The sequence below is a fragment of the Botrytis deweyae genome (assembly GCF_014898535.1).
Source record: "Botrytis deweyae strain B1 chromosome Unknown BDEW_017, whole genome shotgun sequence".
NCBI lineage: Eukaryota > Fungi > Ascomycota > Leotiomycetes > Helotiales > Sclerotiniaceae > Botrytis > Botrytis deweyae.
In genome coordinates this window covers 736,434-758,339 of record NW_024066224.1, presented here as the reverse complement: position 1 = coordinate 758,339, position 21,906 = coordinate 736,434, and the positions used below count along the sequence as shown (strand labels likewise).

General features: G+C 43.7%; 8 protein-coding genes across 8 annotated transcripts; 5 read left to right on the top strand and 3 right to left on the bottom strand.

The window, feature by feature from the left end:
• Nucleotides 1–1,193: 1,193 nt before the first annotated feature.
• On the bottom strand, nucleotides 1,194–3,954 carry EAE98_007470 (uncharacterized protein; the record flags this gene model as incomplete). Its single annotated transcript, XM_038955093.1, has 2 exons — nucleotides 1,194–1,379; nucleotides 1,435–3,954. 2 exons carry the CDS (start codon nucleotides 3,952–3,954, stop codon nucleotides 1,194–1,196), a joined length of 2,706 nt encoding a protein of 901 aa, XP_038808743.1.
• Nucleotides 3,955–5,144: 1,190 nt separating this feature from the next.
• Nucleotides 5,145–7,726, top strand: EAE98_007469 (uncharacterized protein; the record flags this gene model as incomplete). The annotated part of the gene is made up of 2 exons (XM_038955092.1): nucleotides 5,145–5,905; nucleotides 5,959–7,726. The coding sequence occupies 2 exons, from the start codon at nucleotides 5,145–5,147 to the stop codon at nucleotides 7,724–7,726; spliced, it is 2,529 nt and encodes an 842-aa protein (XP_038808742.1).
• Nucleotides 7,727–8,921: 1,195 nt separating this feature from the next.
• On the bottom strand, nucleotides 8,922–10,687 carry EAE98_007468 (uncharacterized protein; the record flags this gene model as incomplete). The annotated part of the gene is made up of 2 exons (XM_038955091.1): nucleotides 8,922–10,229; nucleotides 10,283–10,687. The coding sequence occupies 2 exons, from the start codon at nucleotides 10,685–10,687 to the stop codon at nucleotides 8,922–8,924; spliced, it is 1,713 nt and encodes a 570-aa protein (XP_038808741.1).
• Nucleotides 10,688–11,135: 448 nt separating this feature from the next.
• Nucleotides 11,136–12,951, top strand: EAE98_007467 (uncharacterized protein; the record flags this gene model as incomplete). The annotated part of the gene is made up of 2 exons (XM_038955090.1): nucleotides 11,136–11,204; nucleotides 11,254–12,951. The coding sequence occupies 2 exons, from the start codon at nucleotides 11,136–11,138 to the stop codon at nucleotides 12,949–12,951; spliced, it is 1,767 nt and encodes a 588-aa protein (XP_038808740.1).
• Nucleotides 12,952–13,641: 690 nt separating this feature from the next.
• On the top strand, nucleotides 13,642–16,031 carry EAE98_007466 (uncharacterized protein; the record flags this gene model as incomplete). The annotated part of the gene is made up of 2 exons (XM_038955089.1): nucleotides 13,642–14,681; nucleotides 14,744–16,031. The coding sequence occupies 2 exons, from the start codon at nucleotides 13,642–13,644 to the stop codon at nucleotides 16,029–16,031; spliced, it is 2,328 nt and encodes a 775-aa protein (XP_038808739.1).
• A 1,216-nt stretch (nucleotides 16,032–17,247) lies between these two features.
• On the bottom strand, nucleotides 17,248–18,887 carry EAE98_007465 (uncharacterized protein; the record flags this gene model as incomplete). Its single annotated transcript, XM_038955088.1, has 3 exons — nucleotides 17,248–18,237; nucleotides 18,290–18,718; nucleotides 18,783–18,887. 3 exons carry the CDS (start codon nucleotides 18,885–18,887, stop codon nucleotides 17,248–17,250), a joined length of 1,524 nt encoding a protein of 507 aa, XP_038808738.1.
• Nucleotides 18,888–19,746: 859 nt separating this feature from the next.
• EAE98_007464 (uncharacterized protein) lies at nucleotides 19,747–21,018 on the top strand (the record flags this gene model as incomplete). The annotated part of the gene is made up of 2 exons (XM_038955087.1): nucleotides 19,747–19,827; nucleotides 19,882–21,018. 2 exons carry the CDS (start codon nucleotides 19,747–19,749, stop codon nucleotides 21,016–21,018), a joined length of 1,218 nt encoding a protein of 405 aa, XP_038808737.1.
• Nucleotides 21,019–21,170: 152 nt separating this feature from the next.
• EAE98_007463 (uncharacterized protein) lies at nucleotides 21,171–21,392 on the top strand (the record flags this gene model as incomplete). The annotated part of the gene is made up of 1 exon (XM_038955086.1): nucleotides 21,171–21,392. One exon carries the CDS (start codon nucleotides 21,171–21,173, stop codon nucleotides 21,390–21,392), a length of 222 nt encoding a protein of 73 aa, XP_038808736.1.
• Between the last annotated feature and the right edge of the window lie 514 nt (nucleotides 21,393–21,906).

The window sequence follows — 21,906 nt, the reverse complement described above, 5'->3', positions numbered from 1 at the left end:
ACCCACTTTTTGATTGGTAGAGATGAGTGTCAAGGGTTGGTGAGATGGAGATGGAGATGACGATGAAGATGGAGATGGGAGGGAGATGAAGATGGAGAGGGAGATGAAAATGAAGATATACCTCATACCTCGATATCCTTACCATTACGCACATCGTCACATCTCGATTATTCTCGTCCCATAGAGGTCAATTACAACCCATTTACCACACAATTCATTATCAAAATATCAAACCATGTTATTGATATTATCTCATCCACATAAAGAATACTACCTCGATACCTTGTACATATATAGATCCATGGATAGATATATACATTCAACATCTCTGGAAACAAGTTACGGACATCCGTGAATTTCTCCAAGGTCAGGTCTGGTGGTCCAACGATAGATCTACATCTTGTTCATGTGTCATGCATATATAAACGATGGCTAAGTACCAGATACCAACACGCATATTGCAGAGATAAATGTAGAGTTGATATATATGTAAACGTGATATACCATTCAAACATCACAATATATCATGTGAATCAAAATTGACTGGACCTACCTAGTAGGTAGGTACCTCCAAATATATATTTACCTAGGTAGGTACCTTCCTCAAACCACCATATACATAACATAACCTCCCATCAACCCCCCAACCCATCACCACTCCTCCAACCCAAGACAACACAACGAATAAGATAGTACAGAAAAACAATTCATTCCTCATGTGATGGCGATGCAACTTTTCTCCAGACATGTAATGTAACACTTAGAGATGTCTACTTAGAACGCACCCACCTAGGTAAAGGACAAGCAGACGGTTTGATCGGTGAAAAACTTTAACGTGTATATGTAAGATCTTACCTACCTACCTATATAGAACTGGAACAAGTAACGAGCGAGTAATGTAATTTGCGTAGGAAAAGGGTATCAAATTATCAATACCCAGATTAAGTCATTTCATATACATACCTAGGTACCTAACTATACAAGAGTAAGGAAATTGGGAAGTACCGGTACCTAACTAGTATATAGAATGCATCATCATATACAACTACATTCTTCTAGGTGGCGAATTGAAATATATACACTGTATCGCTGTGATTATCTACATTTTGGTGTTCAATTAAGTATCCTCTATTTCCTGAAAGATTTTCTTTTCCTCTCTTTGCTTTCCCTCGCCCCTTTCTAATGCGAGCTGCCTACACATTTCGCCTCTGTTGTAAAATTCGGTTGTGCGAATAATTTGTGAGTGCATTACTATTCTCCCCTAATGGTTGTTCTCCCGATGCTTTTGCATGACATCGATCACACAACCAACTACCTCTCTCGACTGGGCGTCCAAATTTCTCAGCACACTCCCGATGGTAGTCACCATCAACACAAAGCTATAAAGCAATTAGTCTGGTACACCTAGATCAAACACATGATAAATGAACTTACTCTGCCACTACATTGTATAGCATTACTTTGCCATACTGAAACTTGATGACCACACACGCAATCATGAGGACCTCTCATCATAGGCTCGACGTCTGCGGGCTCCACGTCTGGAGTTGACTTTGATTCCGAATTCGACTTGGATTTAATCTCTTCTAATTCCTTCTTTCCCTGTCCAAACATCTTTTCACAATAAGACATAACTGAACCAACTTTGAGATCACCTCTTGCTACCCACAATTCAATCTGCTTGCGCCATTCTTTCTTTCGAGCCTTCTTCTCGGCAAACCAAACGCGATTTCTCGCTACAAATCTTGTGATGGTTTCCGGAAGATGAGATTGATTAGTGAGCCGCTCGGCCATGATGAACTCTTCCCACTTAATAAAGTACTCCTTTTCGTCATCTTTAACATCCGTGTAATCATTAATAATCCATTTTCGTTTATGGAGAAGGTAAGATTCGTCATTCTCATCATCGGTATCAGGTAACTCATCTCCAGGTTTCAAAACCCGCCTTGTGCGGTAATCATTAAATTCTCGGGTTTTGACGTCAGGTGCATATGCAGATCTAGGATATGGACCATGTTTAACATCAGGAACGTAGTGCTTATCCTTGGTTCTGGCTGGCGAAAGAGCCAGGCGTTTAATATAGCCAGGTACCGAGGCAGAACTCTCACCCTCGTTTGTGTCGGGATCATTGTTCGACATTTCTGGCGAGGTTTGACGTGAAGTTTGGCGTGAGGTTTCGGGTGATGGAAATGAGGTAGTTTTGAGGTTCAAACGAGCAAGGATTTCTGAATCTGGCCATTGATTATTTAGAGGTCCTTCCCTATTTTCCGCCCAAGAATAGTCACCAGAAAGATATTTCTCCATATCCAACAAAGTGTTGACTTGCCCAAACTGGATATTTTGCAAAGGGTGAATCTCCCTCGACTTTCGAGACTCTTTGTTGATTTCGATGAAAAACGAAGACTTGGGGCGAAGGTGAAATGTAAATCGCAAATGTGTGGTTTTGAAATGGAGTCGAAGACTCCCCATAGATTTAGTATCTACATTGCATATAGGACACGAGAATCCTGCTACCACATGCGTTTGTTTGATATTATATGCTTCCGCATTTGCTTTGCTGACCGTATAAGTCACAGATTCCCCGGCGTCAGTCGCAGTGAAAGGAGTTTCCGAAGTTTCTCTAGCCCAATGAGCTCTTAATTTCTTGCCCTGAGCTTTTGCACTCAACGCTTTGAGATTATATGTTGGGACGTTTGCACGAACACGTCTTTGACCACGGGAGGGGCTTTCGGGATCTATCGTTGTTGCCTTTTGCGGAGACAAAATTTGAGCCAGACTCAACTCAGGAGCTAACTCTGGAACCGGCGTCGGCACTTTTGGTACTTCGATATGTTCTTCTTTTTTATGTAGATGACTTGGGAGTGACCATTGTATATCTAATTTCAATGATGCAGAAGTTTCAATGCTTTCCCCATCATGCAGTAGCTCAATCTCTGCTGTACTTCGCTTGCTATCCCAATCAAATAACAAAAACTCGCATCTTATTTGACGCACATCAGTAAGTTCTGATTCTCCTTTGAATATTCTTTTTGCGAGGCGACTGTCATGTGGTAGACTGGAAAACGTCAAAGGCAACCAGTCTCTTCGATTGGCGCGGAATGGCTCGATCAAAAATTGAACTCCGTATTTCCCAAGCTCGTTTGGAGCTTTTAGTTGATCAAATGGATCATGAGAGTTTGGATCTTGAGAGAGGACCTCTGAGGGTATTATAAAGGGTGGTAAGTGTATGGGAAAGGTGTCATTTTGACGACCTTCAGATATCATTCGAATTCTCCCAGTCTGAGGTTGTCGATAGATATCTGTAGATGACCCATCTTCCGAAATACGGAACAAAACTAAGGTACACTTTATATTGGAGTATTGACTCGTGTTTCCATCGCCATTTTCTTCAAAATTTGAGTTTTGGATGATACTGGCAACCTGGATCCGTAGCAATTTCCGGAAGTCCACGGGGTTTTTTGTTAATTTCAGTACAGAGTCAATACGAACTCGATCGGATCTTGATTTTTTGAGACCGTAAAAATCTGTGGGCTTGATCTTATTCACCTGAGATTTACTAGGTAAACGTGGCGGTGGAGATTCTTCACTTGTAGAACGATTAAGTGAAGACGGCTCCATTATTGAAGCAATAGTAGAAGTTGAAGATATGGATCGACTTGAAGGATCAAGAGTCGAAACTGGAGCTAAGTCGGTATTGGTCGTCTTTCTTCTTTTGATAGGCCTTATATCTTCATCCTCGTCGTCTTCCTCATCAGATGCCAAAATCTCACGTTCATGTTTTTGAGGCGGTGTGATAATCTTGAGAGATGAATATGAGGAACCCATCTTGAATTTCTCTCGGTATCTTATAGCCTTTTCGAGGTTGCCTCGTAAAAAGGGGCGGAAAGGTTGACGATGATTTGATAACCAATTTTCAATCCCGATTCCTCCTCCATTGATGCCTGCTGGTGACATTTCATTATCGTTCAACCTTTCACTGGCCACTACGCGCCTTTCAAAAGAAAGAAGAAATGGTAAGACGAAGTGAATTCCAAATTCTAACCGACAGGGGGTCCAGCAGAACAGCCAATGCTGAATTCCCAAGACTCGTAGTTACTATTTGAGTACTTCCTAGGTAGGGAGGTATGTACTTGGGTTGGGTATCCACAGTATCAAAACAATGAAGCTTTTTGAAAATATCGCACGCGTAATGCCGTGTTTTTGTAAGGGTAACTCGAAACCCCTTACAAATAGGAAGGAGTGTTACACGATTGAACAGAAAAAAAAGAACAAACAGCCTTGTGGGTAAAGAGCGTGTGGTTGTAGTATCTGAGTACAATATTAATCGAAAGAAGTGGTATGAAGATTGTGTGAGGTAAGGAGTACGTACCTAGGTAGAAGATATAAAGCAACGTGCACTATCAAAGTGTCAGAGGTAGGTAGTAAAGGATTATTCAGAGGTTGCTCAAGAGGGCGGGAGAAGTCGAACTATTTCTTTGATTGTATTGATACATATTTTTGGGGGGTGTCACTTGTGTTGTCGTGTCGATACTTTGAATCAAATATGTCAAATATGTCTAAATGAATATGAGCCTCTCTTCCTCTTCCTCTTCTGATAGATACCCACATCTACCTGCGAAACGAAGGTAATAATAGGTGATACTCTATTTCAGAAATCCACATGCATATCTTCAATCAAGCTGAATAATGGCTCCCATTCCAGCATCGAACCATTTATCAATATTTGAATATTTCTTGCAGCATGAGATGCAGGTCTCCTTAAGGAAGGAGTTACCGAGGTAAATACAGGGGTTATGTGCTCTTAGCTCCAACCTTAAATTTCTTATCGGATTAACCGATATCGCGCTAGTGTCATCTTGTCTACAGGTAAGAAGATCAACATCATTGAACATCTAAGTGAATCATCTCATGGTTTGGTAAAAGTAAGGAAAGCTCTTCCATTCAATACTTGTCCATTTATCATCAAAACCTTGAGAATTCTTCACTTTCAATCCAATACATAATTGCATTCAAAACTCACTAGCAAAGAATCATACTGCTGCTGTATAAAGATATACTGTCTTTGCAATTGTCCATTTCAGCTTCTTTAACTCACAACATCACCTTCATGAGTTCCAACCAGCAAACAACTAAGTTTTATAGGCATGGCTAGATCTTCGATATCTACTCGAGCTCTGCGGACCCCACCTCGATCTACCAGAGGAAATCCTGCTTTTTCATACGCAGAACCTCCGACCAGCGATGACGATCTAGAAGAGGAAGCAAACGGCGATGTCGACGAACAATCACATAGTGATATCTCTCATGCGCCACCTACGAGACGCTCTCGGGCACGCACCCGAAATGTGCGGGAACCACGGTCTGCGAATAATAAACCACAAGTAGCTATCACGAAGAGCACTCGGCAGAAGCCGGTAATCTCATACGCAGAATCATCGACTGATCATGATTCGGAGGAGGAGGAGGAGGAAGAGGAGGAAGATGATAACGAATATAATAAACCATCCTATAGTGGCGCAACTCATACGCCCCGCGCAAGACTCTCTCGAAATGCTTCACACTCTCGTTCTTCTGCCAAGCGAAGCCAATGCAATTCCCATGAATCAACGCCGAAGAGAAGAAAGCAGAATAAATCAACCTCTAACAAAAGATCCCGAGTTCAATCGCCAGCTATGCTCGTAGAAAATCCTGAAGATATTCCGCCATGGCAGACTCTTCCATATCATGTCCTAGTTCAAATATTCGAGTACGCCACATATCCACTGTACGAAGAAAGAACCTTTCAACCTCTTCCATCTGGGAGATGGCTACTAGATGTCGCATATCTTTGTCGGGGGTTCGCCGAGCCAGCCTTTACAGTATTGTACAATTCGCCTCCCCTTGTTCCAATGGATAAAGCACATCGGTAAGTAACTTTAAAAATCCGGATGCAAGCTCCCTAGCTAATTGCATGATTAGACTTGTAGATTTACTCAAATCTGACCCTGCGATGTTGGCTTTTGGCTACAGGCAAAAAGTTGTCAACCTTCGTATTGAAGTCAGGCAAGTTGCTGCCTATTCTTTACCTGGCAGTGGACTTCTGGATTTGCATGGCTTAATAAAGGACTTGCCAAGATTGGCGGATCTGGAGTTTTACGACCAGAAAGATTCGAAGCCTTTCAAACAACTTGACGAATCGATTAGATGGGAATATCCAGTTGCGGTCTTTGATGCACTAGAGCATGTTGAACCGGCTGCAGATATTACCAAAGGAGACAAAACCAGTCTGTGCAAACTAAGAAGCTGGCGTTGGTCGTCCAGACTAGCAGGTAAGAGGTGGCCCATTGAAAAGATTCGCGAGGTTCACCTTAAGCCATCTTTCATCGGACTAAAGAAGATTGCGTTTGTCAATTACCAAATTCGACACCCTAAAAAAGGCGAGGAGGATCCAAAACTTGAAGAATTATTGGGTGGAGCGATTTCCGCCCTGGAGGTACTGGAACACTTGATTTTTGAATCATCAACGCTACTTAATGCGAAATTGATGCCCCTCCTACCATCAAATTTGCGAAATCTGGAAATCACTAATTGTTGGGAGGTCACTGCTGAAATGCTTGGCGAATATCTCCTGACTAGTGGCAGACAACTTCGCTGTCTCACGCTCAATCATAACTCTGCCTTAAGTCTAGCCTTTCTGCCATCACTTGGTGCAGCATGTCCATATCTGGAAGTTTTAAGAATGGACCTTCAATATTTCGATGCACATATCTCATACCACAGTGCTGAGCCGGATTATGATCAGTTACTCGCGAGTGATCAAATTCCTGAATGGCCAACCACACTCCAATCCCTTGAGCTTCTTAATTTACGCAAATGGGACAAACAAGCCGCAGAAATGTTCTTTCAAAGCTTGTTGGATAGTGCAGGCGAGCTTTCGGATCTCCGAATTCTGATTCTGCAGACAAGTATTAATATCGCATGGAGAGATAGGGCTGCTTTTAGAGATAAATGGATCGGCACTTTGGGACAAGTTTTTAAGAGGGTTTGCGATCCCCCAAAGCATTTTTTGAAAGCCTCGCAATTACCAAGAGTTGAACTTTACAAATCGGAAACAGATACCCAAGATACCGATCAGAGCCAACGTCCCGCAAAGAAGCAAAGAGCTCGACCAAAGAGAAACTCCCTCCCATCCCGCCACAGCACACGCGCTAAACGTACAACTAACTATGCTGAAAGTCCCGATAATTCTAATGATGAAATTGACAACGAAGAAGATGAAGAGGAGGGGGAAGAAGAAGATGATGATGATGGTGTAACATCCACCCCTCCACCTCCACCTACATCAATTCCTTCAGCCCGCCAGGCTGCCCGAAGTCAGCGCGCTTCTCGGGAAATTCGCTTGTTAAAAATTACTGCGGGGATTGATGGATTTCCTTCTTCGCCACCTCAGACTCCTAGTTTAGGAGATGAAAATGGAGATAAAGATATAAGTGATGAGGATATTGATGGTGGAGGTGAGAGTAAGGTTATGAATCCGAATGCAAATAGTACGGGCAAGGGAAAGGCGAAACAAAAGCGAAATGTGATTCAAGGAATGTGTGAGGTGGTTAATGTCAGAATTGATAATTTAAGACCGGCGGAGACGCAGTTTGGCGAAGCGGACTTTCTGGACAGTGAGCCTGAAGGTGATGATGACTGGGATGGAGATGACCTCGATGTATTTGTAGAGGAGGTAGTGGCTTGGTGATCCAGTTTGAGGCGCAACGGAAATTGGAGCATGGTTTGCAATTTTTTTAATCAATTAATTATGGTTAGAGGGCAAGCAAGGGGAGTCAAAGGGTGCATGAGGATATGGCAGGATATGGTAGGGAAAGGTTGGGCTTGACTCATATGCATTTGATAGATGGATGGACAGGGCGCTACGAATTATGAACACACGAATAGGATGGCATAGGAAGGCTTGGGTATCACAACTCTATGAATTGTTTAAGGATCGGATAGCTTCTTTGCGGAGCATTGTTGAATGCGGATACACATATGAATCACGATTACATACTAGGTTGCTAGCTTTTCTTCCGCGTTGTATTATAGTACGAATACAAGGAATGGCTGTATAAATATAATTTGGCTTTGAACATATCAAGATGGTTGGCGTGAGAGTGGACTTGTATGGTGGTGTGATGGGTTTCTATACTCGTATTGCTGTGTGAACTATGATTTTTAACGAGAATTTCAGAGCTCACCGGGGATTCAATCTCAAACTTGACCTCACCAAAATTGATACTAACTTAAGAATGTCTTCATGAATACCGTCACGTGTATATATTCCCCTTGATTTCAACTTCAAGTTTTAACCCCCTTTCGAACTTCACACCATATTTAAACCAATTGGAAGATCAAGTTCAATCAAATTCAAAGATCTACCCTTCTAAATCAACACCTGCACCTGCACCTACACATTGCATAGCATTGCATCTGCATTAGATATCAATTATTCAACCACTATGTAAACCTCATATCGCCATCCCATCCCACCCCATCCCATTCTATTCTTTTCTCGTACTGCCTACAGGAAAAGGTCAAGCGCCGAACCGAAAACTCCACTCTATCAATAATAACAAGCAATTGACAGAGTCAGTCAGTGCGACTCTAGAAACCATATTCAAGATGTTCTATTATTGTCCTAACGCCCATTACTCCCTTTAATGTGCATTTCGTGCGTTCCTCAGTTGGGGTATCTATATATGTATACCCGACACTTCGTGGAGTGCCTTGCTTGCTTGCGCATGCGCATTTTCGTTGATATCATAAGTACCTATGTAGGTAGGTATCTATCTAGCAAGTAAAGGAACTAGAATAGCATAAAATAACTGAAAAATCAAAAGCAGAACCAAAATCAAAATCCATCTCCTCTATTTATGAAACTCCAAATGACAGACACTCTAGTTGACAGAAATTCCATTTCCATTCCCGTTCCCAGGTCCATTCGCGATAATCTCTCTGGGTTTCCAAGTATCCTCCTGTTTCGTTCCAGGCGGTAGCCAAGAAGCATTACTACTACCCCTCAGCCTCCCATTTCTGTCAAATGAATTGTCATCTGATCTCTTGTTATCCGAATTTCCAGACGACAATGAGTATCCTCCACCTCGTGCTTGGATTGGAGATTCAAAGAGGACTTGGGCTTGAGTGTCGGGTGTGAGTCTACCGGAGGTTGTGTTTAGAGGGAGAAGAGATTCTTCTTTAATATTTAACATTTTGGCTTTGCGGTCTGCTTTGTTGGAACCCTTGGTCCGGTCATAGAGGTAGAGACCGAAGAATGTGAGGGCAATGCCCAGACCTTGAATTTTGGTTGTAGGGTTTTGGAACCAGATTATAGCGATTACAACGACGAAGACACGTTTTATGAGAGAGGCAACAGAATAGGTGACGGGAGAAACCATGCTAAGGAGAACGAATGCGATGATGTTTTGACCAAAGTGGAATGTTCCGTTGAAAACAAATTCGAGGGCTAGACGTCCGTGGTCGAAGGCTTCGGGGTGGGAACTCAAATCAAGAGATCCATCGTGAAAGAAATCACCTAAGAGAGTGATACCTTCTGACCAGAACCAGATAGGTGATGTAACAAGGAAAGCGAGCCCCGACGAGTAGCAGAGGAGATTGAGCTTATCTAATTTATTGGTACGCGGTTGACCTGCTGCTTCTGCGATTGCGGCTTCATTGAAGAGCCTTTTGGAGAATATATTTTGGGTGACAAATATTATGGCTGCGAGGAAAGCGTAGATTATACCAAATATATTTCCTCTAAATTCTGCGGAACAGGCGAGCATGACACCGAGTGTGAGAGGAACGAGGGAGAGATATGTAGCCACTGGATAACGAATATTATATATAAGTCGATATGCGACCACTGTGAATAAGGGGGAAAGCCCTTTGATTGTGTGAACTAGTGAGACCGGAATTTTAGCTGTCGCCGTGGAAGATAGAAGATGACCACCGATTTGGAAAGCCGCTAAAGGTAGTGTAGTCATAATGACTTCTCTTGTGGGATATCGAATTCCATGTCGTAGAGCTGGAATTGCCTTTTTGAGTTGTGGAAAAGTCGCGGAAAGCCAGGAGAAAAACAGACAATAGAATGCGACAAATGCAAATTGAATGAGAGTAAGAGTCGCAGGTTTCGGGAAAGCATTCAGAATCGATTTCGAAGATGTATTTGTCAAGGCACTTGAAAGATACCATACTATACATAAGACCTGGACGAATTAAATTAGTATTTGTTAACGATGCGTGGGAGGTGTCTACAAACAATTAATTTAGGAGAGACTGGAGCCTTTAAGGCATCCGAAATTTCATGTACATTGGCACTCATACTCCCCTTTCTCGACTTAATTGTCTTAAATGCATCACTCAAACTCTTTTGTTTTCTGTGTCCTCTGCCATTATTCGATTCTCCGTTTGTCCAAGAATCCCCTCCCATTCTACCATTTCTTTGTGCCTGCCAACGATCCAGTGGAGGAGGACCACTGGGATATCCATTGGACTTTCGTGAGTTATGAGGATGTTGTCCATCATATTGATCGAAGGTATCGGAGGTATCGAGATCTGGAAACTTCTCCATGGATGTGCGCGAGCTGGCCTTCGTATCACCAGGAAATTTGAAGCTCGTTTGTGCAATTCGACCAGGCGAAGGACCTCGAGTCGAATGAGGCATTGTCGAATATATATCTATAAATTGGAATTATCATCCGAAATATTCATCGCGCGGGGAACGTATTGATTGTAGGTAGGTAGTTTCAGATTGTTTGTAGCAATGTCATGAGAATATTCAATTCAATTGTATCGACCAATAATGACGATGCTGTACTCGTAGGACTAAAAGTTGTTACTTAATTAGCAACGGCTCTAGATTTCGTAATTTCTGACGGGATTTACCGACGCTAAAATAATCGCGATTTGATATTGACTCTCTTCGATAATACCTACATCGAGCATCGCGACGAGCTCTTGTTTTATCTCCCGTCGACAAATTATTTAATCGCAGAGCTATTACATAAAATCCAAATACCAGATATATTGATACGAAGCTCAAAGAAGAGACCTTTTTACGAATTTAAGTCACAATCTTGTCAATTGGGCTTGTGGCCCCCCAGGTCGCAAAGATGGCGCCGAAAATGACCAAAAATCAAATGCGGCGCGCAAAGAAGAAGGAGCAGAAGAAAGCAGCACAGGTTGGTCTAAATAAATCATCGAAATTACATTCATTAACAATTTTTCTAGGTGACCCCAACACCAGAAGCAGATGTTCCAAAAGATTCAGAACCAAAAGTCGAGACAGTTGAGCCTGCCGAAACCACCGAGAAACCGATCAAGAACGACGAAGAGCAAGCCAAAAACGATGAAGATCCTTTGGAGGCAGATGCTGCAGCCTTTAACATTTCTGAAGATGATCCAAATTTCGCCATGTTCAAGGATATTATGGAAAGATTTGGTGCTACTGCTGAAGAAGACCAGGCTGCGAAAGATGTAGACAATGGCGACAAAGGTGAAGTATTCTTCGATGGTGATGACGAAATTCCAGACGAGGACGAAGAAGCAGATAAAGAGCCCAAGTTATCTAAAAAGAAGAGGAAGGAGAGAGACAAGCTTTCTGTTGCAGAACTGAAGGCTCTTGTAAGGAAGCCAGAGCTTGTAGATTGGACAGATACCTCAGCTTCGGATCCTCGATTACTTGTCCACATCAAATCATACCGAAATGTCGTTCCAGTGCCGAATCATTGGTCCCTTAAGCGCGAGTATTTATCATCGAAACGTGGTGTTGAGAAGGCTCCATTTTCTCTTCCGAAGTTCATTCAGGAGACTGGTATCGCCGAAATGCGTGACGCTGTGTTGGAAAAACAGGATGGAGCTAGTTTAAAACAGAAGCAAAGGGAAAGAGTGCAGCCAAAGATGGGAAAATTGGATATTGATTATCAAAAGTTGTATGAAGCTTTCTTCCGGTTTCAAACAAAGCCGGAACTAACACGTTATGGCGAGGTTTACTACGAGGGAAAGGAGTACGAGACGAATCTACGACATTTGCGACCTGGAGAGTTGAGCGACGACCTCAAAGACGCATTAAATATTCCGCCTGGAGCTCCGCCTCCATGGTTGATCAACCAACAACGTTTCGGCCCACCGCCTTCATATCCTTCACTTAAGATTCCCGGGCTAAATGCACCACCTCCACCAGGTGGCGCATGGGGATTTCATCCTGGTGGTTATGGAAAACCCCCCGTTGATGAGTTCAATCGACCCCTTTATGGAGGAGATATCTTTGGTGTCCTTCAACCACAAGTTAACAACCAAGCAGGTGAACCTATTGAGAGAACACTGTGGGGTGAATTACAAGCACCTGAAGAGGAGTCTGAAGAAGAAGAAGAGAGCGATGAGGAAGAAGAGGAAGGTGATGAGGAGGACGTTGGTGGTTTGCAAACGCCCAGTGGTACAGAAACACCAGGTGGTATGGCATCAACTGTACCTTCGGAATACCCTGGTGAGATGAGTGTTGGTGGAGACTTTGATCTTCGTAAGCAAAAGAGGGGAACCGAGACCGAAGAGTCCACACACCCAAGATCTGCTTATACTGTCATTCCTGAACGCCAGATCCGCGCTGAAGGCTTCTTTGGCGGTGAAAGAGCTTATGATGTACGCGCTGGTCAAAATGCACATTTACCAGTATTAGGACAAGAAGATACCAAAAAGAGGAAGAAGCCAGGAGATGTAGATGTTGCGTTGGATCCAGATTCTTTGCAAAATGAGGATGGTATAAGCAAGGAAGAAGTAAAACGAAGGTTCGAGGCCCAGAAGAAAGAGGAACGAGGAGCTTGGCAATATGATGAAGATTTAAGTGATATGATTGCTCAAGAGAGCAGGAAGAAGCAAAAGAGAGATGAAGAAAAACGAGGCGAGAAGAGGGAAAGGTCATACAGATTTTAAGATGGAAAAGATGTAATGCGGCGTTGAATGGAGGTTGGCAAAGGCACTACTGGTGCTTTTTGTATGTAATATCAGAATACTGGAAGGCAATGGAAATGTGTGTGAAATAGATTTTACGATTGATACTCTTTGTACTTATTGTTCCTGGCATTCAATTGTATAACAGATCTCGACACAAGACTGCAAGAAGTCAATATCTTGCTCAATCCTCTCATCTGCACGTGAAATAAACGTGCTCGGGATAAAGCGGCCGCTAGTGTTTTCAACAGCTTGGAAATTGTTTTTGGAGCTTTGGAAACTGCGACATAATTCATCACATCTTAATTCACTCTACGCCATTTAATGTTCAACTATTTACATGACGCAACAACGATTTGAGACGATATAGTACCAAAATTTGAAGCATATTTAACTCATCTGAGGAAAGTTCGAACGGATATTCACGGGACATTTAACAAGGAGCTCAAGATGGACAGAGGACGAGACAGAAGGTTAGTTCTTATTTACTTTATTCACATGTATATAGTATCCGGATAGCAACATGGCATATCGACATTGAAAGCATATATCATTGCCGGATCACCGTAAACATTAAAGGAACTTGCAATATCAATACAAAATCCATAACCTCCAAGAGCAAACACGCAGCATACGTTATTTGCAGATCGGTCAAAAGCTACCGTTGTTTGAATGGACGCAGAAGACGACCCGGAAGAATACCCAGAAGCTATATGGAATTGGATAAATAGTAGTATACAATTCGCACACAACTACTTTGCTCAAAGAACCCGCGAATATTGTTCATGGTCGCACGGCGCTGGCGATTTCCACATTTGCGCCTGTAGAAAGCACTTCAACGGTCGAGGCTTTCCAGAAAGCAAGAAATGCTCTAAGGAGAAGCCATTACGAGAAGATTATTTCATCAGTCACGCGCGAACAGGAAAATATCTCATATCGTCTGAGGCTGTAGTTGGGGCTATGCGTGATCGAGCGGCTCGTACTCGTCATTTGGCTTGGTATGAGGCCCAGCTTCGTCCTCGTTTTGAGACCCATGGAAGCTTGAGTAACGGAGGGGGCTCGCAGACTAGTGATATAAAATCTCTCAAGGACAGCAACGAGAAAAATGTTGGTTCAAGCTATAATCAATCAATGGTCAAAATTGAAATTCCCAACGATGCAACATACACACCGGTTAAAACTGAAGAGGAAATCGACTTGTCGCATATTGAGAACATCACGATTAGGGCTAATTGGGACTTCGAGGCTGCTCTAAGGCCGAGGAATGCGGGATCTTTTTCGAATAATAGAAAGGAAGTGCTAACGAACAAAAATCGCAGATTGGATATCCGAGGTGATGGCGAAGTCACAAGGTTGGGAGCGGGTGAATCTTATAGACCTAATCATAACCGACGCTCACCACCACGAGCCGACACTTTCAGATCCGATCGCGACAGAGATAGGTCACCTCGTAGAGATCGACGAACTCCACCTTTGTCCAGCGACAGTTATCACCCTAGCGCACGAGATCGTTCTCCAAGGCGTAGGTCAAGGACACCACCATATCGCGCAAGAGACCGATCACCACCTCGAGATATGACTTGGCGTGGCAGACCCCGATCTCCACTTCGAGGAGGTCGAACTCCTATAAGAGCCAGAACTCCAAGAAGATTTTCTCCTAGACGAGATGATGACCGCAGAGATCGACTAAGGTCACCAAGAAGAGATGAAAGGTAAAGTCTATTATCGTCCACATTACGTCAATTTTAAATTGTTCAAACCTAACAATCTTCAGACGCCGTTCAAGGTCACCTTTCGATCGTAATCGCACACCTCTTCGACCTAGATCCCCCATCAGAACTAGATCTCCCCTTGCTCGAAGGTCGCCGCCTCCAGGCCCAAGAGGTGGTTCCTGGCGTCGCTCCCGCAGTCGCGACCCCAGAGATGTTCGCACTCCTCTCGGTCCAAGTTCGCAAACATGGCGACGTCGTTCACCTTCACCACCTATACGCCGAAGATCACCATCCCCGATCAGGCGTCGATCTCCTTCACCAGCACTTCGTGATTCGGAACGATCATCAGGTAGAAGTTCTGGCACCAATTCTCGTCGATCATCTCCGCCCGTTCACCCTAGCAGACAAGCTTTAACGCAAGCAGCGACTCGTGAAGCAATACGTTCTCCAGTACCTGTCAGAGATCGATCACCTTCAGGATTGGCATACAGACAAGTAAAACAGGAGAGATCTGCCTCGAAAGATCGCTCACCAATTCGTCCCACAGCTCCAAGATCGCCTCCTAGAGGACCAGCGGCAACTTTTAGAGCCCCAACCGGGCCTAGTGGCGGTCGCAACTTCGCTGCGCCTATTCCATCTGGTCCTTCTTCAAACTATAATTCGAGATCTAATAGTACTTCAGAGGGTAATGGTCACATCGCTCCTCCATCTGGCCCACGTGGTTACGCTCCACCTCGTGGCCCTTCCGCTTCATTGAGAGGTGGTCGGCCATCATTTAGCACCGAGCGCCACAGTCGTCCAGATACCTCATCGTGGGGAGCAGCACCACCAGCTCGACCCAGCACAGATTTAAACTCAAGAACGAATCTGCCACCACCCCGTCCTCCACCAAGTGTCTCTCCTTCTCCAGCAAGAGAAACTCCACCTGCTGCACCAACAGGCCCTTCCGGTATACCCACAGGTCCCCGCGCAGGCACTTCAGTTTCGTCTCGCCCCTCTCTTCAACATTCCTCCAGTATATATCATAGCCGCGGTTCTATTTCAGGTCCATCATCGGGTCCTCGTATTCACCCAGCAATGGTAGGCATTCCGCCCATCATACCTGGGGGAAGAATTGATCCAGCAGCTTCGGGTATCCCCACAGATCTCGCAGCTCGTCTCAAGAAGAAGGAAGAGGAAGCGGATATTCTAAGAGAGGAAGTTCAACAGAAACAAGAAAAACTCAGGAAGGGATTGAAGCATTGGGATAGATTGAGTCGAGAAAGTGCAAGCATGGGCTTGAAAAGCGAGTTAAGTGAGACTCATTTGAGGATTTTGGCCGGTGAGGGAGTTGGTGGAAAAGCATTTTGATTGGAATTGATGGCGGTACTGATATTGATGATTGGCGTTCAATTGAGTTGGATCGATGAGTTTCATCATTTGGTCGTTTTTGTCGGCTTGGCTTGGCTTCACATGGGAGTACGGGAATGGCATGGCAAGGCATGCACTATTGAAAACTACCAAGCAAAAAGACTTCAATCGGAGAAGCTTGGTAGTTTTTCTTTTCTTACAAGTCCATCTGTCATAGAATGGTGGAATATGTCTAGGAGGAGCGTCTGGGCGTTGATTTTTGCGACTATGGAAGTTGAACAAAACAGGGCTCTTATTGAGGATGTTTCAAGCTTTACTGTCTTTCTTTCTTTCTGATACCAAGGAAACATGACTAGTCACTGGATAAGAGTGGTAGTACTGCACTGCGTGTATTTGTATACGAATAAAAAGAGAAAATGGAAATGAATCATTAATTTTGACGTGTTAGTTTTGTGTTGTGTGGATTTTACTTTAAAGACTTTGTCCATGATTTTCAAGCTATGTGATGAATTCTGGATAGCTTCATAGGTACCTATAGCTTTCTTGTGTATTACTTTGGTAGAAATATTGTGATCATCTGTTATACGAACAAATAGCTTTGGACCCTGTTTCAGCAGAGAGCAAATCATGGAATTTGTATGATCTGGTAGTTTAAATTCTATTATATTACATAGTACGTATCATATTGACACAGTCTACATTTTCCCTCAAGTATCTATCCTAGGTAAAACACCAAGCTTCTTCACAATCTGAAGTCTCTTTGCTTGATGTGTTGCATTCAACTTATCAGATCTCTGGTTTGAGGTCCTGTGTTGGGCGGCTGTAGCTATGGTCATCTATCCATACAGCCTAAATTTCCATATTGACTCATCCCAATCGTAACCTTTCGCTCTCCCCCAAGTTGCCAAATATCTCTCAATGATAAGTAAAAGCGAAACCTTGAGATATTTATCTTGGGGGTCTTCATGAGGTAGGCGGCGATGGCAGAGATATCACCATAGACAAAGGAATGTAGGTGAATGTGCACGAAAGGCCGCTGTCTTTGACGAGGTTTTCCAAGCGGGTGATTGACATTAGTGCCGTACCTACTTTCTTCAAGGTCCAGTATGAAATATCGTCTCGGTTGCCTACATATTGAGGTTTTCGTGGGACTTTTTCAAATGCGTATGATGGCGCTCTTTTAGTTGACTTCTTATTTCAAAATCCAAGTCGGCATTTATTCTGCCAGATAGTCCTCTGCCTCAACTCCTACGCTCCTGGCAATCCCCCTGACTACCTCCCATCCCACCGCAACTCTCCATCTACTTCCTCCATCCAAAGTATCTGCCGCATTTGCACTCCCCATTTTAGCGATCAAGCGTAAGCTAGCTAGTGTCGCAACAGCCATTTGTATGTCCGCTTCTCCAGCGCCTAGTCCTTTGGTTTTCCTTTTTAAATTCCCACTTGTAGCCGAATAGCGTCCTCGACCATCGGCATCTTCGAGTAACACATGGTAGATAGCGATCATTCTTTCCAGCAGAAATGCCTGGGGCCCAAGTAGTTTGCGAGGAATCTTGCGTGATTTAGAGACGCCGGGTCGAGAGGTGGAAGCGGTGAGAGCCGTACCACCACCGCGCTTTTTACGCTTGGTTGCAGTTTGTTGGAGGAAATGATGTTGATCTGTGCGAGGGGGGTTGTGAGAAGCAAGATAGGAAGCGATGAGTAGAAGACGAGTGTGATACGGGAGATGGGTTGTGATGTTGTTTTGGGCTCGAAGCTGAGCGGTGCTTGTGTTAGAAGTTCCATTTTTGGCAACGGAAATAGACGTAATAGGAGCAAGAACAGATGGTGTGAGAAGTGTATCATTTTGGAGAAGTGCACGATTTGCGATGAGAAGGCGAGAGAATTCGTTCGACGTATATGTCCCATTGATTATTGGTTGGATAAAGGTAGGCCATAGTTGAAGGCAGATCTCGCGAAACGAAACAAGGTCTCGTCCTGAGTATTTAGAAAGGGAGTCATAAGTTGTGGGAAGGAACCTTTCCCAAATAGAAGACGTTTCTTTGGAACCGTCGGGAAGTCTAGGAGAGGGTTTGCAAGTTCGCGAGAGAATCGTCACAAGCTCTGGTTTAGTGTATGATGGGAATTGAATATGAGGAATTCCAGGGAGGTGGAAAAAGCTAGGTCGAGGTATTGTAGTGATGAAAATCGTGGTAAGATTGGGTATCTACGGTTGTTAGAATATAGACTGCATTGATTGAGGTTGGGATCAAACGTACAATCTCACCCATTCGGGCCAATGCTGGCAGCATAGTAGGAGGAGCTTCTCTCTGTCTATCAACGCCATCAAAAACAAGAACGAATCTTTGTTTTGCAGCTTGTGCCTCATTTGTTGCGGTCCAACCTTCGAGCAATTTTCCTACCTCCACTACTAATTGTGCGAGATTCTCACATCTCGGTATGTTTTCCTTCCATTCTACCGCATTCGCGACAGCTCCTATAGTTTGTTCCAACAAATGCCTTCCAGATATGCATTCTGCGCTTTTGATTATGGCATATTGTAATTCATTGTTGAAATGCTCTTCGGGAGAGCTATTGTTTGCCGGGGAATGGGTCGATAGTGCTTCAAGGACAGCTTTCGTTATTGTAGACTTGCCAGTTGCTTCAAGCCCATGAAGTACAATGTTTCTGCTTGGAGCCGCTTGTATCTTGAGAAACTGGTAAGTTGACATTCGGATGTACAGCTGTGAAGCAAAGGAAGGATAGACTTACAGAGAGTAAAGTGGTTAGAGAGCGAATCTGCTGTTCTCTACACGGAAATTGAGATGCTAATGAAAAAAGGACCAATTCATTTGGTAAGGTAAACAGAGCGACCATTCTGTTATTATCTTGCTTCTTGCGGACAACAATCTATAGGTAGGTAGCTAGAGAATTACCGCAAGGCTGAAATGAAAGCACTTATTATTAGCACAAGGTCCGTACTTGAGTAGACGGCATGGATACCAAGGCGCGTCAACACGTGAGTGGGTCGGCTAGCACCTCTTGCAAGGCTGTAGGCTCCAAGGCTAAGACGGGAGTTGACATATTACCGACTTTTACCCGAACATTCTGCCCAGTACCAATTCCTGAAATAGTTCCAAGCCTTCAAGGATCCGAGGGTCCCCAAAGCAAGAAGGCTCCAAAATGTGATGATAAACTTCCAAGCCTTTTATTCCACTTTTTTCCCTTTTCCCTTTTCCATACTTTTCCACATCCATCCAATACTTTCTGTGTTCTGTGTTCTGGGTTTTTATGTTGTATGTTGTTGTATCAATTCACTATTTCTTGAATCAATACCCAGTGCTCACAAATTTGCACGTGTTTAGAGGAAAACTTCTACAGAACCTCGAGAGAACGACAAGTGCAGTGGCTGCCTCCTCTGAAAGTCGATAAAGGTCTTGTTCAATAAACTTGCCGAGTTAACATTCCAATATCAAATTAGAATTCGACTAGCCTCCGAATTTCCCCTGGTTGTTGAGCACCAAACTACCTTATAATTTACTCCAAGTCGCTGTCACAGTAGCGGATTTCACACTATCTGCTAGCTGTCAAGTGAATGCAACCTTAATTACTATGATTCGACCTTTTTGTGTCTTACTCTAATAAACATCGATTAGCTAGATGTCAATATTCTCGAACTAAGCATCTACTCCTGGACACTTCGAGTTTTGAAGAACTCCCTAAACGCAAAATCGAGATGGCGGCTGTTTTTACAACAAAAAGGCCCCATAAGAAGTCGAGGGCCGGATGCCAAACCTGCAAGACAAAAAAGATCAAGGTATATCCAAAATTTACCCAATTTACGGTTTATGCTCACTGATTATCAACCAAGTGTGATGAAGCTAAACCAAAATGTTCGTTTTGTGAGATCAGAAAGCTTTCTTGTCAGTACATACAAAAGGTCGCCAAAGTGAATGATGCTACTGTTCCAACGGGACACAACCAAACTACCTCTTTGGTACAATCTAGTACTCATGATCGGCCTGTTCAATCAGTCGAGCTCTCCTGGGACCTCAGAAATGCACCATTCCCGCCATTGCCTACAGCCACCGGAGTACTTTCCGTGATGGATCTACGTATGGTGCATCATTATTCTACATATACGGGACCAATCGTGGCTCTCGGACCCGGAGCATGCCATGTAATGAAAGTGATTGTTCCATCTCTTGCCTTTGACAACTCATTTTTATTGAATGGGATGTTGGGGCTAGCATCTCTCCACAATCAGCATCTACTTCCACAAAACGAAGAACATAAACGGCAAACAGCTCTTTATCGTGGAAAGGCATTTCGTGATTATCGCGCTGCATTAGCGACCGTTACCAAGGACTCGAAGAATTACGAAGCAGTTCTTGTAATGGCATTACTTCTTGTAGTGCTTGCCTCGGGAGACCGGGGTGATAACGATGAGCTCACGGTAGCAAGCTGGATGGGTTTATATAGCGGATTGCGTATTATCGTTTCGATGAAAACCCCAGATGGAGGTGTAAGCAACACTACATCTGTTGGTCCGCTGTTCGTCCGAAATTTGAATGATCTGCTCGCTACTCCGTTGGTCCCATCTGCCCTGTTGCATATGCTACATATGGATCCTGACGATCAAGATTTTGAGAACCTGCAGGTATATTGCGGAACTTTGGATGCTCTAGGCAACCTTTATGCAAGTCTTCGTCAAGATGAACTTAGCGAACCTTTGTTCATTCGTATAATCTCGTGGCCATCTTTCACGCCCAACGAATTTACAGCTTTAGTAAAGAGCAAGCAGCCTAGAGCACTGGTTATCTGCGCGTACTATATGTCCTTTATTAAACTCGTTTCTGGACTTTGGTGGCTCGAGGGCTTAGCAGATCGTGATATTCGCGCTATCACTAATATGCTGGGCCCCGACTGGAATCATGTACTGGATGTTCCGCTGGAAATATTACAGACACAAGACAAACATAGGATCGTCGAAATACTGCTTCGATGACTCCCCCTTTAACATGGGATGAAAACACCCAACATTATGGATCCTGAGACGATCAGGGTACAAGATTAACAGAGCATGGCGACACATGTTCGATGCTTATCGAATGGTTACTTAACCATGTTTCATATTTAATCTCACCCCTGAAATCAAACATGTCTTATGGGAAAGTTGTTACATTATCAAACAAGTTGAGTAGTCTTGGAGTATCAAGAAGTTCTGTCACACCACCAAGTCAATTTCTGTATAACCGCCGAACAGCTTACGCCCAGAGAAGCAAAATATCCACAAGTTGCAAAAAACTTCGGCCCCGAAACGGGATGGCAACACAGATCAGACCGATATTGACATTTCATCTGATTGCAAACACCTGGTGAAGTCTTTGAAGGCATACTGACACCTACACCAAAACATATAAATTTATTAACCTATCGAATTTTTTCCCGCGCTCAAAAGTTCGTCGTTCAGGGCACCCTATCGCATGGAGATACAGCGTAGCACTGCACACATTAAAACAAACATTGAACTGGCACAATTTGCTGCGCCTTCCTCAGATCACGTTCCAATATCCGCGCCACCTACACACATCTACAGTTTGGTGTCAGGGACTTCTCTCGGCAATAGCTTGCTACCTACTGTCAGACTCGCATTAAAATTAACCACCTTGAACCATTTCCGTTTGAAATTGGCGCAGGGGATTAGAATAGATCTCCATGCAGGGGCTCAAACATTACTTGGGGCTAGATTACATTAAACTCCTGATATGATTGGATAACTGGGTCGGATGAAAGTAACCGAGCTTATCAGATGACGTTCTGTCAACCCTAGGGCTGGGGGTGTTGCTTTTTTCTGTTTTATCGGGGGTGCATATGCAGGCTGAATATATTTCGA